Consider the following 13710-nt stretch of genomic DNA (forward strand, 5'->3'; position numbering starts at 1 on the left):
GTTGTTTCCATCTCCGGGCTGTTGTAAATAGAGCTACAATGAACATTTTGGTACATGACTCTTTTTGAATTATGGTCTTCTCAGGGTATATGCCCAGTAGTGGGATTGCTGGGTCATATGGTAATTCTATTTGTAGTTTTTTAAGGAACTTCCATACTGTTCTCCATAGTGGCTGTATCAATTCACATTCCCACCAGCAGTGCAAGAATGTTCCCTTTTCTCCACACCCTCTCCAGCATTTATTGTTTCTAGATTTTTTGATGATGGCCATTCTGACTGGTGTGAGATGATATCTCATTGTAGTTTTGATTTGCATTTCTCTAATGATTAGTGATGTTGAGCATCCTTTCATGTGTTTGTTGGCAGTCTGTATATCTTCTTTGGAGAAATGTCTCTTTAGGTCTTCTGCCCATTTTTGGATTGGGTTGTTTGTTTTTCTGTTATTGAGCTGCATGAGCTGCTTGTGTATTTTGGAGATTAATCCTGTCAGTTGCTTCATTTGCAAATACTTTCTCCCATTCTGAGGGTTGTCGTTTGGTCTTGTTTATGGTTTCCTTTGCTGAGCAAAAGCTAAGAGCCACAGAGCCAGGACTCTGGCAGCCAGAGGGAGCGGGTCTATGTGCAGCCAGGTTACTTCCCAGGCGAACTTGTGACTGGTTACGTGGTTACGTCCGGGGCTCAGCTTTCTCCTTGGTAAAAGGGCTATCATTTCACCTCTCCCAGAGTTCTGACTGAGTAGATGAGATAAGTAACATGCCTGCAAGGGTCTGGAGGACAGTTATTCTGCAATATTACTTCTCCTCCCATCCCAGCCCTCTCTGTCTCTCTGGGGAGTTTTCTGGAGCTATGCCTGACGCCTGTCTGAGTACCCTGCTGAAAAGTTGGCCATCTTTTGAAGTTGCCTCCTTAAGGGGTGTGAAACAGATTTCTTCTTGGGAGAACTGAGAAATGGCCCAAGGTCCTACGCCTCTGGACAGAACTGGGATGAATTTATGAGCTTGTCAGTGGCTCATGCTGATGGGGGATGGACAAGCTGGGGAAGGAATGCCTTTTTTTGTTCACCAGACACTACCCTAAATGTGCAGTCATAAAAATGTGAAGGGAAAAGAAACACCCAGACAGGGTGAGTCAGAATATAATGCATGAAACAGTACGCCAACACAGAGCGGATTCTAAGGAAATCAGACCGCTGTGATTTGCAGGGGGCAGTGGTGCAGTCAGCCTTCTGTCTAATAGTGAGATATTGGCAGCCAAAATGCTGAACATGGAGGAATAATTCACCAAAATTTGATACATAAACCATAATAACCAGAGGGTTGGAGTCCATGACAATCTAAAACCACCTGCCGCTTTAAAATTCTATCATCAGGGTACTTCCCTGGTGGCGCAGTGGTTAAGAATCTGCCTGCCAATGCAGGGGACACGGGTTCAAGCCCTGGTCTGGGAAGATCTCACATGCCGTGGAGCAACTAAGCCCGGGCGCCACAACTACCGAGCCTGTGCTCTAGAGCCCGCATGCCACAACTACTGAAGCCCACGTGCCTAGAGCCCGTGCTCCGCAACAAGAGAAGCCACCGCAGTGAGAAGCCCGCGCACCGCAACGAAAAGTAGCCCTCGCTCGCCGCAACTAGAGAAAGCCCGCCCGTAGCAATGAAGATCCAACGCAGCCAAAAATAAATAAATAAATAAATGTATATTAAAAAAATTCTATCATCATATTTATTCCCTCTCAAATATGTAACAAGAGCCTGGGACACACCAGGAACTGTGTTAGCTACTTTGATAGAACAGGAACTTAAAGTGTAAAGAAATAAGTAGCTGACGAATAAACATACAAACACCCCAACAATTTCACTCTCAGGTAAACAGCCAACAGAAATGCAGACGTACATACAACAGAAAGGCATGAACAAAAATGGTCATAGCCGTACTACTAGTAATAGCCCCAAACGGAAACAACCCCAATATCCAACCACAATGGAATAAATAAGCAAAATGTAATCTATTCCAACAATGTGGGAGGTTTTGATGAGGGAAGTGGAGCACCCCATCAGGGTGCAAAAGGACACCAGCAGACGTTTCCCAAAGACAGTCCGTCACAAGTCTTCACCACAAAACGTGTGTGGATTTTTGGAGAATCCACAAATAACTCAAGAATCCGGAAATCTAACGACTCAAAGTGCTTCCCCTGATGATCAAGCCAAACTTCTCCAGGTCAGCCTCTGAGATCAAATCCAGCCCATCCGTGAACCCCTCGCACATAAGGTGGTTCTCCCCACCCTACCCATCATGATTTCTTTTCCAAATGCCTGCTTTTGCTTTTTTATTGACAATGGTCAACAGTCAATAGACAACAATCTCTCTTTCTCTCTCTCTCTCATATGTACAATTAAACTTGCCGTGCAGAGAACCTGTAACAGAGAACAAACATGACTCCATGTTGGATCTATTTCTTTAGCTGTAACCCTTGGGCTCTGTTGCCTATCTCAGTCATGCTGGCTCTGCACCTTTTGTAAAAGAATGTTGCCTAGAGCCTGAAATATAGCCCATTTTCAAGGCGCTGACCTTTAAAGGTATAACAATTTCCCATTCACGTAGAGATAAAAAGTTGCAGAACAGAAAATAACAATTCTCTTGTTGGAGGTTTATAGGAACATTGTGACCAGACCTACCTGGGCAGCTGCAAGAACAAAGGATTCCTGCCCTGAGAAGTGTGCAAGGACCAGCCACACCCCCTCCCCTTTTAGTATAAGGAAAGCTTGATTTCTACCTTGGGTAGATGGTTCTTTGCGGCACGAACCCACCATCTTCTCGGCCTGCTGGCTTAACAAATAAAGTCGCTATTCCTTGCGCCAATGCTATGGTCTCTTGATTTATTGGCCTGTCATGCGGTGAGCAGTACAAGCTTAGACTCGGTAACAAACTTTATGTGTCTGAGTTATTTTGGGTTGGTTTGTGTTTTTTGTTTGTTGGTTTGTTTTTGCGGTACGTAGGCCTCTCACTGTTGTGGCCTCTCCCGTTGCGGAGCACAGGCCCCGGACGCGCAGGCTCAGCGGCCATGGCTCACGGGCCCAGCCGCTCCATGGCATGTGGGATCTTCCCGGACCGGAGCACGGACCCATGCCCCCTGTATCGGCAGGCGGACTCTCAACCACTGCGCCACCAGGGAAGCCCTGTTTTTTTGTTTCTGATAAATGGAATAAAATGAAAAAGGCATTGATACATACCACAAATATACGTCTCACCAATATAATGTTGAACAAAAGAAGTCAAAGAAAAAAGAATGTGTGGGCTTCCTGGTGGCGCAGTGTTTGGGAGTCCCCCTGCCATCCCTGCCCCGGTCCGGGAAGATCCCACATGCCACGGAGCGGCTGGGCCCGTGAGCCATGGCCGCTGAGCCTGCGCGTCTGGGGCCTGTGCTCCGCAACGGGAGAGGCCACAACAGTGAGAGGCCCGTGTACCAAAAAAAAAAAAAAAAAGAATGTGTGACTCCATTTATGTAAAGTTTCCAACGAGGCAAAACTAATCAATGTGTTAGAAGTCAGAACAATACTTCCTGCTGGAAGGGAGGGAAACAGTAAAGATTGAGAAGGATACGGGGTCGGGGTGCGGGGAGGTAGAGATGACCTAGAACTTTCTATTGCTTAATCTCAGTGATAGTTACGTGGGTATGTTGTATGATAATTCATCAGATGTACACTTGTGATCAGTACACTTTATATACGTGGTACTTCAATTAAAATTTTTTTATTTAAAAAGCCAAATCAGGAGCTAAGAGGAAACATGGAAACTAAACGTAATTAGAATGTGCTTCACCTTCTGATGGAAGGAACACGGAGGCTAAAGATGCACAGGCGGACGGACACACACACCCGTGTTTTTCTGAAAACATTTGTTTCTGTAGTTATCGCCTCTACCTCCTGCATGATCATCACATTTCCCCTCTAGCCGGGATCATCTGAGTGCTGACACGCTCCGTTAGTTCTTATTTGGCAAAGAAAACCCCAAAGTGCTGTCAGCCCACATTCCTCCGCAGTTACTGCCTCTTTAATCACAGTCTTTGATGGAACCCGTATCCACCGTCAATTCTTTAACCCAGCCTCTTTTCCACCTGCTACTGACAGCTTCCATTCTTTCCAAACCGCGATAGATGCTCTGGGCAAGTCACTGGTGACCTTCCAGCCCGATGGTCACTCACCCATCTTCATCCTACTCAGCCTCTCAACAGTATGTGGCACAGCTGGCTTCTTCCTCCTTGAAAGATTCCCCTTTTTTGCATCTGTGACCCATGTTTGCCCAGTTTTCTTCCTATTTCACAGGCCACTCCTCTGTTTTCTGTGCTGTCCTCTCTGCCTTTGCTCAACCTCTAGATGTAGGAGAGCTCCAGGGCTGGTCTTAGGTCTTTACTTGTTTCTGTCTGTACAATTTCCCTACGAGAGCTCAGCCAGCCCCATGGCTTTAAAGTCCATCCGTGTGGTGATGACCCTCAAATATTTTTCTCCACTCCTTAGTTATCGATTTGGATGTCTTACCGGAGTCTCAAAATGACCATGTCAAACATTTGACTTCCCTCTAAAATTGCTAGCCAACCAAGCCCTTCCCATCTGTACTACTACTGGTCACCTAGTTATGTGGACACCAAGCAAAGAGTCCTCCTTGGTTCCTCTCTCCCTCACACCCCAAACCAGCAAATCCTGTTAGCTCTATCTTCAAATATACCCCGGATCTGACCACCTCGTACCTCACCCACTAATCCAAGCCACCACCCGCTCTCGCCTGGAAAACCACAGCCAGACCTCTCAGCTGGCCTTCTGGCTTCGTACCCCTCCTGTGATGCATTCACACAGCAGCTAAAGTAGGCTTTGTGAAAGTATCAGATTGATGACCTGCTGCTCAAATCTCCCAGTAGCTCCCACCCACCCCCGCAATTGGAATACAATGCAAACTTGGTACCACGTGACAAAGGCATGCTCCCAACTACCTCCTGTCACTCCGCCGCAGCTCTGGTCTCTCCTGCACCCCCCTACCCCCCGTCCCACGCTCACTCCCACCTCACAGCCCTCACCCTGACAGTGCGGAGCACACGCCCAGACTTCACAGGACTGACTCGCACTCAGGCCTCTGCTCCAAACTCACCTCCTCGGAAAGGCCTTCCCCACCCGCCCTACCTAACGGGCCCTCTGCATCCCTTCTCCCCCACCCCTGGCCTAGATACCTTCTTCCCTTGATGATTTACCTCCTCGCCCTTATCCCTGCTTTACACCCCGTCATGAAATTCATTCACTCGTTGATGCGCTGTCGGCCCCCTTTAGATGGTCAGCTCCAGGGAGCACAGAAAGAAGGCACCTGCCGCCACAGGGTAGTGGGCAGGGGGCGGGCCAGGTCCTGAGAGCCCCGATTTGGGAAATCAATAAACCTCTCGTACCGAGGGACTCTGTACACTCTGAGCCATGAAGTACCAGCACCTTCATAAAGTCGAGGAGTGACGGTCGTTACAGAGAATGAAAGTAAGCTCAGCGAGTTTAACCAACGTGATCGAACGTACCCTTTTCTTGGCTGGGGAGGCTCTTGGTGCAGGAGGCAGGCCCAGGCAGCTGAGGCCGGGCAGGGCCGGGGGTGGGGCTCCAGGACAGCAGGCTGCCCCTCATGCTACCATCACTGCTCCCAAGCCGGAGGAGCCAGTGATCGGACAAGGAGGAACTGGTGGAACCTGTAGGAGTACAGAGAGGGCAGGATGGACCCAACTCCATCCTTCGGGGCCCCCCGGGCACCTCTCACAGCCAGATTCCCATCCCCGAGCCCGGAGCTACAGAACCAGAGTAGAATTACAGAAACAAGACTGAATCTCTGGAGGAGAACCTATAACTGACGAACAATGAGACCAATCCTACACACTTAGGGAAAGGCACTCGGGCACAGAAAGGACAGAATGTTGATGAGAACTGAAAGGCTTTTCGTGAAATTACTGGTCGCCAAGTCCAGTTTTCTAAATATGGCATGTTTTTCACTCTCGCCACGTCTACCTTCTGTGAAAAGAAGGCAGACTTTGCATTACGGTGGGTTTAGACCTGCTGAGGCATCTGGTTTTACTTGGCCATTTTCCAACCATCTGGGCGCAGAAGATCTGAGTCATTTTTTAAAAAATGTTCTTTCGCTCCAAAGTAAGGATGGCTAGTTCGCAGAGTGAAATCTGGCACACAAAAAGGTGCGTTTTGACCCTTCTCTTCCATCTCCAGACTTTTCTGGAGCCAAGCAAGTTTGAGGTTGTCTAATAAACGTGTCTCTGGGGTGTGGTTAAGTAGCTATGTCCTATTAAGGCCCCTCATCCCTTATAACTGCCCTTCCCTTTCTACCAGGACTAATGCAGGGTTCTACTGCACAACTTTAATTAAGATCTGGCTCAGCATGGGTGGGAGCGGAAATATGGAATCCCATGCTCCCAAGAACCACCTGCCACAGATACAGAATCTTATTCCTTTTCCCGTTCTTGCATTTCAGTATGTCCCTCCCACGTCCTTGCAAATGGGACACTAGTCTGTAGGGCTCTACACGCTCTGTAGCAGCAAAGCTTCCTCTTTCAGATCCTTGCCGACCTTTCCCGGGCCTCGATGTCTGATAGAGCATCCTCCCCGCTCCCAATCCTCCCCTCTCCTGTAAGGACCAGCAAAACCTACCTCTCATGGAGCTGCTGGCTGACCAGGGAGGGATGCTGTTTCTCTTCTGATAAAACAGGATGTAAGCCCCTCGCGTATTGACCTCATCTTCTAGAAGCGGTTCCACCGTGCTGTCGTCATAACTGTACCACTGGCCATCCAGAGAGTTCCGGCAGTAGGCTGTGAAGGTCCAAACCCCAAGTCCCCATTATTGGAGCCCCCCAAAGCAGGAAGACATTTCCCACGGGCATGGCTGAAAAACGGACGTTTGTAATAGAAATCCTGGACCATTTTTAGCCAGAAGTGAATGTGGCAGAATCAGCAAGGATAACCAGTTACACACCCAGATGCTCACTGATCCAGTGAGCTGTTACCACACAAGCTGAATCCTTACGTCGTAGAGCCTGTTCAGGCAAAATCTCCAATAAGAGGGAGTCCCGATTTATAACATTTATGGGAGTCCCAGGCAATAAGGCCAATGTCCACCCCCGTTCTTTTGAGGACCTTCAAAATGCATGTCTCTGATTCAATACGCAAGGAAAATATGCAGTTGGGATTATGGTACACTTCTTTCCTACCTAAGAACTGCAGTCAAACATTTAAGAAAATGTTCATAAATAAGATTCCCACCACCTTCTAAACAAGTACGAGAAATAGTCCTCTCCTTTCCCTCCACACCTCAGTAAATGGCTCCATAACTATTCCACAACCATTCCATAACCATAATTCAGAAGTCAGCCAACATTTTTCTGTAATGGGCCAAACAGACAACGTTTTAGGCTTTGCAGGTCCCCGATGGCCACATACGGTCTCTGCCATGTACTCTTATTGTTTTGGTTGGGGTTTTTTTTAAACCACTTTTTAGAATGTAAAAACCATTTTTAAGTCATGGGCTGTACAAATATGGGTGCCAGTCTGGATGTGGCCCACAAGCCACACTTTCCTGGCTCCTGCACCAGCCCAAGGTGGCACGGAGAAGGTCGTCTCTGCTCCTCCTTTTCTCTTCCACCCCACGCTGAGTCCAAAAGCCAGTCTCACTGATCCTCTTTCCAAAATATGTCTTGAATACCCTGTCATCACCCAAGTCCCAGCCAACACCATCTCTCATTTGAGCCCCAGAAACTTCCTCCTAACTGGAATTCCCACTTCCACTCTTGCGCTACCCAATTCTCTGCTCGAGCTAAGACCTCAGTTTGGGAACTAGATTATGTCTTTATTCCTCTGCCTAAAACATTTGAATGGCTTCCCATCACCCTCTGAAAAAAGTGCAAACTCTTGTCCGTGGCCCACAGGGCCTCCGGACCCAGCTCCATCTTAGGTCACTTTCCCCTTCAGCCATAACAGGCTTTCATCAATTCTTAAACACGCAAACTCCGCCTCAGGGCCTTCACGCAGGCTGGTAGCTCTGCCCATGTTTTCCTCCCATTATTCACACAGCTAGTTCCACCTCATCCTTCAGCTCTTGACCTAAAAAGGTAACATCCTCAGGGAGGCCTTATCTGTATCTCGGACACGTCAACCAATCACCTTTTCATGATACCAAGTAGGGAAAGTACTAAAGGGACAAGCACCTTTTTATTGTCTGTGTCTGAAATTAGTCCCATGAGGGCAGGACTCCTATCTGTCTTGTTCATCACTGAGACTCCAGCACCTAGCCCAGGGTTTGGCATAGAATGGGGCTTCATGAACATTTGTTCAATGAGTGAATAGAGCATTTTTCCAAAAAATGAAATATTCTCAAGCATTTTTTCAAAAATGAAATACTTTATATTATTCTAGAAGAGACCAAGGTACACGATTGTGAACAACTGAACGAGCTGCCAAGCTGTCTGTTTCTGTCCTTCCAGCCTTCATTCGCTCCAAGTTCCTCCGAGGGATTAACAATTAAAGGTACCCCACAGAAATAAAAGATACCAAATCTGATAAGTAGGAGTCCCTGTGTTGAATCACAGACGAGGATAAATGGCACTCTCTGGGTTCCAACAGCTACCCTCTGGTATCCGACACGGTCAAAAACTCGGGCTGTAACTAACTTTCTATTCCAACCCCCCACGGAACTCCGCTGGACGCTTGGACCAGACGCCACCACCCCACCCCCGGCAGGTGCCCGGTGTGCGCCGGGTCAGGGGTCAGCTGGTGCCGAGTGCCCGAGCGAGCTCGGCATCCCAGGGGTGCCCCTTCCCCGGGCACCTAGAGGCCCGGGCCGCAGCCACGGGCCGTGAGGCAGGCTCACCTGTGTAATGCCCACCTTGCAAACTGCCGTGGTGGTTGCAGACCGCGTACAGGTCATACAGGAAGTCTGGTGGGTAGCTGGTGGGCAGGCAGGCCGGCTGCTTCCAGGAAGGAGGCCAGGGGCCCGGGGAGGCCTTGGGGCCCGTGCTTCTCTGGGCCACATGGGGAGCCATGTCGAGGCCGGCGAGCGGGAACTTCACCAGCGTGGAGAGCTTGTTTCTCCTCTCGCCCACTTGGCAGAACCGTTTGAGGTGGATTATGAGGATGTCGGGCAGGGTCCACAGGCTCAGCTTCACCACGCCCTGCTGCAGGGCCTGGCAGTGGGGACACCGCCACGCATCGTCCTGGGCCAGCTGGAAGGGAAGCCACCGAGGCCGTAAGCCACTCCCCCCCGGGGTCGTGACCCACCCACTGACAGGCCCCGGGCCGGAAGGGGCGTGGACTCCCAGGGCGGGACCTGCTCCTCCTTGGTGTAGAACTGGAAACACTCGTCCAGGGTGCAGCTCTGCTGCTGGTGGGCTTGCTGCTGCCGCCACACGCTGTCCGCGTCCTGGACTCGCTCGTCCTGGATGCTCCCGAACAGGCTGCAGGAGCAGACAGAGGCCACGCGGGGTCTCACCCCTGAGGGGGCCCTACTCCCAGCTAACGGGGTGCAAAGCATCTGCCCGGGAGGCAAAGGCCCCCTTCCCAGGGCTCCCAGGGCACCCACTCGCCTTTACTGGACTTCTCAGTGCCCCCACGGACCCAGAGAGGGACCGAGCCCTTGGCTTACTCATTTTTGTTTCATGTCGTGGTGCAAGGCCTGGCACCTAGTAGGAGATTAATAAACACTCGCCGGACTGAACAGTGTCCTTTCCCGAAGTCGGGCAGATGCACTCGGTGTTAGAGAAGCAGCCACGCTGAGTGATTAAGAGCATGGACTTGAGGCGACAGCCTGGGTTCAAAGCCCGGCTCTGCCAGGCACGGGCTGTGTGACACTGAGCAACCGTTTAACCTCTCTGTGCCTCAGTTTCCACATCTGATGATGTGGATTGGGGTCGGACCTACCGCACAGGAACTGATGCATGAAATAAACTGCATGGATGTAAAGGGCTCGGAGCAGTGGCTGGCACGGGGTGAGTGGGTAAGTGTCACCTCACCATTTCCCACTGTGGTTGTTACCACCACTCACACCACCCACAGCCATCGTTATTATTACTCCTGTCGCTGTTGTTTATATACAGACAATTGCCATTGGGGCTTCTCTGAGGAATGGGCCACGCGGCATCCGGGGGGCATCATACACCCCACTGTCGCATCAGGGGAACTGGCGCAGGAAGGTCCGTTTGCACGGACAGGCCCTGTCTCCTCTGCTGGAGCTGGGCTCTGCTGGACTCACTGCTCCTTGGTGCCACGGTCCCACTCCACGGCCAGTTTGATGTGCGGGGGGCCTCCCGGCCTCCTGAGGTGCAGAGCCCTGATGAGAGAACGGGGAGCCCATCAAAGGCGTGGAGCCTGCTTCCCACTCTCTCCTCCACCCCCAGGACTGATGTTCCCAACAGAAATGTCCAAAGCTGCATGGAAACTGAGGTCGGGGGTCTGGGGAGGTGCTGTCTGCAGCAGACTTGGTCCTCAATCCACCCCTGAAGGCTCTGTCCCAGCTCCCCTGGGAGCTGGTGAGCTCTGAGAATTTGGTGGCTGCAAGGCCACGACTCAGCCCTCCCACTGCAGCCCCAGCCATCTTCTCAGTGTCGAGGAGGCCGTTCTGCTTGAACGTCCTCAGCAAATACCCAGCTCTGATGATGCCTCAAATGAGCTGCTAGGTTTTCCTCCACTGCACAGTGAAAGGAGCACCTTCCAGTCCACCTCCATGACCTTTTTAAAAGGTCTTCCCCTTCCAGACCCTCCCATACCCAGAAAATCTCAGTGTGAATCAACCCATCACTCTTTCCAGCTGCTTGGGCTCAGCCCATTTCAGAAGAGGTTGTCTGGCCTTAATGCGGAAGAGACAGGACAAGGAGATAGTGGAAGATGTGAAATCAACAAGACACATATGGGGACTTCCCTGGCGGTCCAGTGGTTAGGGCTCCATGCTTCCACTGCATGGGGCATGGGTTCGATCCCTGGTCAGGGAACTAAGATCCTGCAAGCCACGTGGTGTGGCCAAAAAAAAAAAAACCAACAACCAAGACGCATATATACGAGTGACAGACAGGAGGGTCTGCACCTAAAAGAAGGTTTTGAATGTACTGCAAGAAAAAAAGTGGAGATGTCACATGCGTCCCTAACTGTCACCAAGATGATTCAAAAACAGGTTTTGAGCTCACGGAAGTACACAGTCCTTAACCAGCCACGTGAATGTACATAAATTCACTAATCATTGGGAACCTCAGTGTCTCCCCATCTCTGAAGTGGCCGTCAGTCCCGCTCTAGACATGAGGGTTGAAAGCACAGAATGTGTATAAGGACCTAACCCAGGCGCTGGTGCTGAAGACCAAAGGCAGCTAAGATTGTCATCAGTCTTACTGATACACAGCCTTGAAGGAGTCTAGTCAGGTAGGAACGTATGCATTCTCTTACCACGTCTGGAACATCCCCTTACCTGTCAACTGTCCAGTGATAGAGGGGCTGGCTGTCCTTTGGGGACAAGTAACTGCAGGCCAGGGACAGCCCCACAACCCGGATGGAGAACAGTGACCCCAGGTTCTGCCAGGCCGAGAACAGGAAGCAGGTCATCCCACATGTTGGTGTGAATCAGACGGTTAAGTGCAAAGAAGTTACTCAAAAAATGTAACCTTTTGCTTATAGTGTATTTTGAATATGCCCTTAATAATTATTCCAAATCCAGAGATATAAAGGCTTCAGTTTTTTTAGAAGATACACCCTATACCTTTTAACATAGTGATCTAATACCGTGTAACACATTAAATTCTCCAAAACAATGAACACAGTGATTTAAGATAACACAGGTTTAATTGGAGCAAATGTTGGCAGTTAATGGGGAATTAAACCAATTCTGTTCATTAATTATTAACAGCTAATTTACTTTATTAAGATGATTATTATTGTCACCAGATTACCAAAATAAGGCAATTATCTAAAAGCAAGTTAGTGTACATTTTACGTCTCAAATGCTAAATAAGTATTTATACATGTCGAAATAAGCTGCATAAAAGAAATACCACCTATGTTGTTATTCTAAGATGGACATTTTTTTCATATTTTAACTTTTCTGAAATTGAAGTGAGCCTTAAACAGCCTTATTCACAATAGTCAACAGGTAGAAGCAACCCAGGTATCCATCAACAGATGGATGGATAAACAAAATGTGGTATATATGCACAATGGAATATTACTCGACCTTCAAAAGGAAGAAAATTCAGATGCATGATACAACATGGATGGACCTTGAAAATATTTTGCTTAGTGAAATAAGCCAGACACAGGAGGGCAAATATTGTATGATTCTGTTTTTTTAAATTTTATTTTTTATTTTATTTTACTTTTTTTGCGGTACACGGGCCTCTCACTGTTGTGGCCTCTCCCGTTGCGGAGCACAGGCTCCGGACGCGCAGGCTCAGCGGCCATGGCTCACGGGCCCAGCCGCTCCACGGCATGTGGGATCTTCCCAGACCGGGACACGAACCCGTGTGCCCTGCATCGGCAGGCAGACTCTCAACCACTGCACCACCAGGGAAGCCCTATGATTCTGTTTATATGAGGTCCCTAGAGTAGCCAAATTCATAGAGACAGAAAGTAGAATGGAGGTTCTCACAGGCTAGGGGTTGGGGCAATGGGGAGTTGTTATTTAATGGGTATAATTTTTGTGGGTATGGTGAAAAATCTGGGGAGCATAGTGGTGATGGTTATGCAGCATGGTGAATATAATTAATGTACATTTGTGAACGGTTACAATACACATTACATACATTTTACCACAATGTCTAAAAAAAAAAAAATCAATGGTCTCTTCAAGCAATGGAAATACAGTTCTTAAAATTGTCACTGATGACCTTGGCCACGACTAGAAAAAAAATGAAATGTTCTTACAAAGCCTGGCAAAGATAAGTGGCAGAAATCTCTACTTAAAAAACACTGATGAGGGCTTCCCTGGTGGCGCAGTGGTTGAGAGTCCGCCTGCCGATGCAGGGGACGTGGGTTCGTGCCCCGGTCCGGGAGGATCCCACATGCTGCAGAGCGGCTGGGCCCGTGAGCCATGGCCGCTGAGCCTGCGTGTCCGGAGCCTGTGCTCCACAACGGGAGAGTCCACAACAGTGAGAGGCCCGCGTACCGCAAAAAACAAACAAACAAACAAAAAAACACCGATGAAATGTAGGTTGAATTCAGGCAGGAGAAGAGAAGGAAAACATTATAATTCAAAGAAACAGGAACAGGGCAAAGACCGTGTGACCCAAAACATAGTCAGGGAGCTGTGAGCCGACTCCTGGGCTATGGCAGCTGATGGTGGGAGGGGCAATAAGTGTGACATTTGGGGAGTGTGGACGCCTCACCGGACTATACCTACACTCTAGCTGACCTGCCGCTTCAACAAACACAAAACTGATGGCTGGAAGCAAGCTGACTTCAGGGGCTTGGGTTCAGGGCTGGCCATGCGAGGGTGTACTTCCCAAGGAGAAGTTAGTTAAATCTGGGGGAGAAAGCTCTTTTTCCTGGCACCCCTAATGGAGCCTTGCTGTTTGCATGGCAACATAATAAGGCACCTACACTGCACAGAAGCAGCTCGCCCTGCCTGCCCACGAAGAAAATTGACAAAGGAACCAGAAAAATTCCTAGGCAATGATCAATCTCTTTTCTTCATAATTCATATAAATTAATCCCATCCAGC

General features: G+C 49.2%; 1 protein-coding gene across 2 annotated transcripts in view; it reads right to left on the reverse strand.

Annotated features, from left to right (window-relative positions):
- Nucleotides 1-13710, reverse strand: part of USP43 (ubiquitin specific peptidase 43) — a 63160-nt gene that overhangs the window by 11233 nt on the left and 38217 nt on the right. Inside the window, exons 9-14 of one of the 2 annotated variants that reach the window (XM_022595990.3) lie at nt 11467-11570; nt 10264-10341; nt 9343-9469; nt 8902-9238; nt 6675-6833; nt 5546-5710 (exon numbers count right to left, since the gene is read on the reverse strand). In XM_022595990.3, the coding sequence (XP_022451698.2) occupies nt 5546-5710; nt 6675-6833; nt 8902-9238; nt 9343-9469; nt 10264-10341; nt 11467-11570 (970 nt within the window). Of the gene's footprint in view, nt 1-5545; nt 5711-6674; nt 6834-8901; nt 9470-10263; nt 10342-11466; nt 11571-13710 lie in introns of both variants that reach the window. The other variant, XM_089900353.1, reaches the window with a different exon arrangement.

The sequence above is a fragment of the Delphinapterus leucas genome, chromosome 19 (genome assembly GCF_059928025.1).
Source record: "Delphinapterus leucas isolate spDelLeu-1000000601 "Yukka" chromosome 19, BTC_Dleu_Yukka2, whole genome shotgun sequence".
Classification (NCBI taxonomy): Eukaryota; Metazoa; Chordata; class Mammalia; order Artiodactyla; family Monodontidae; genus Delphinapterus; species Delphinapterus leucas.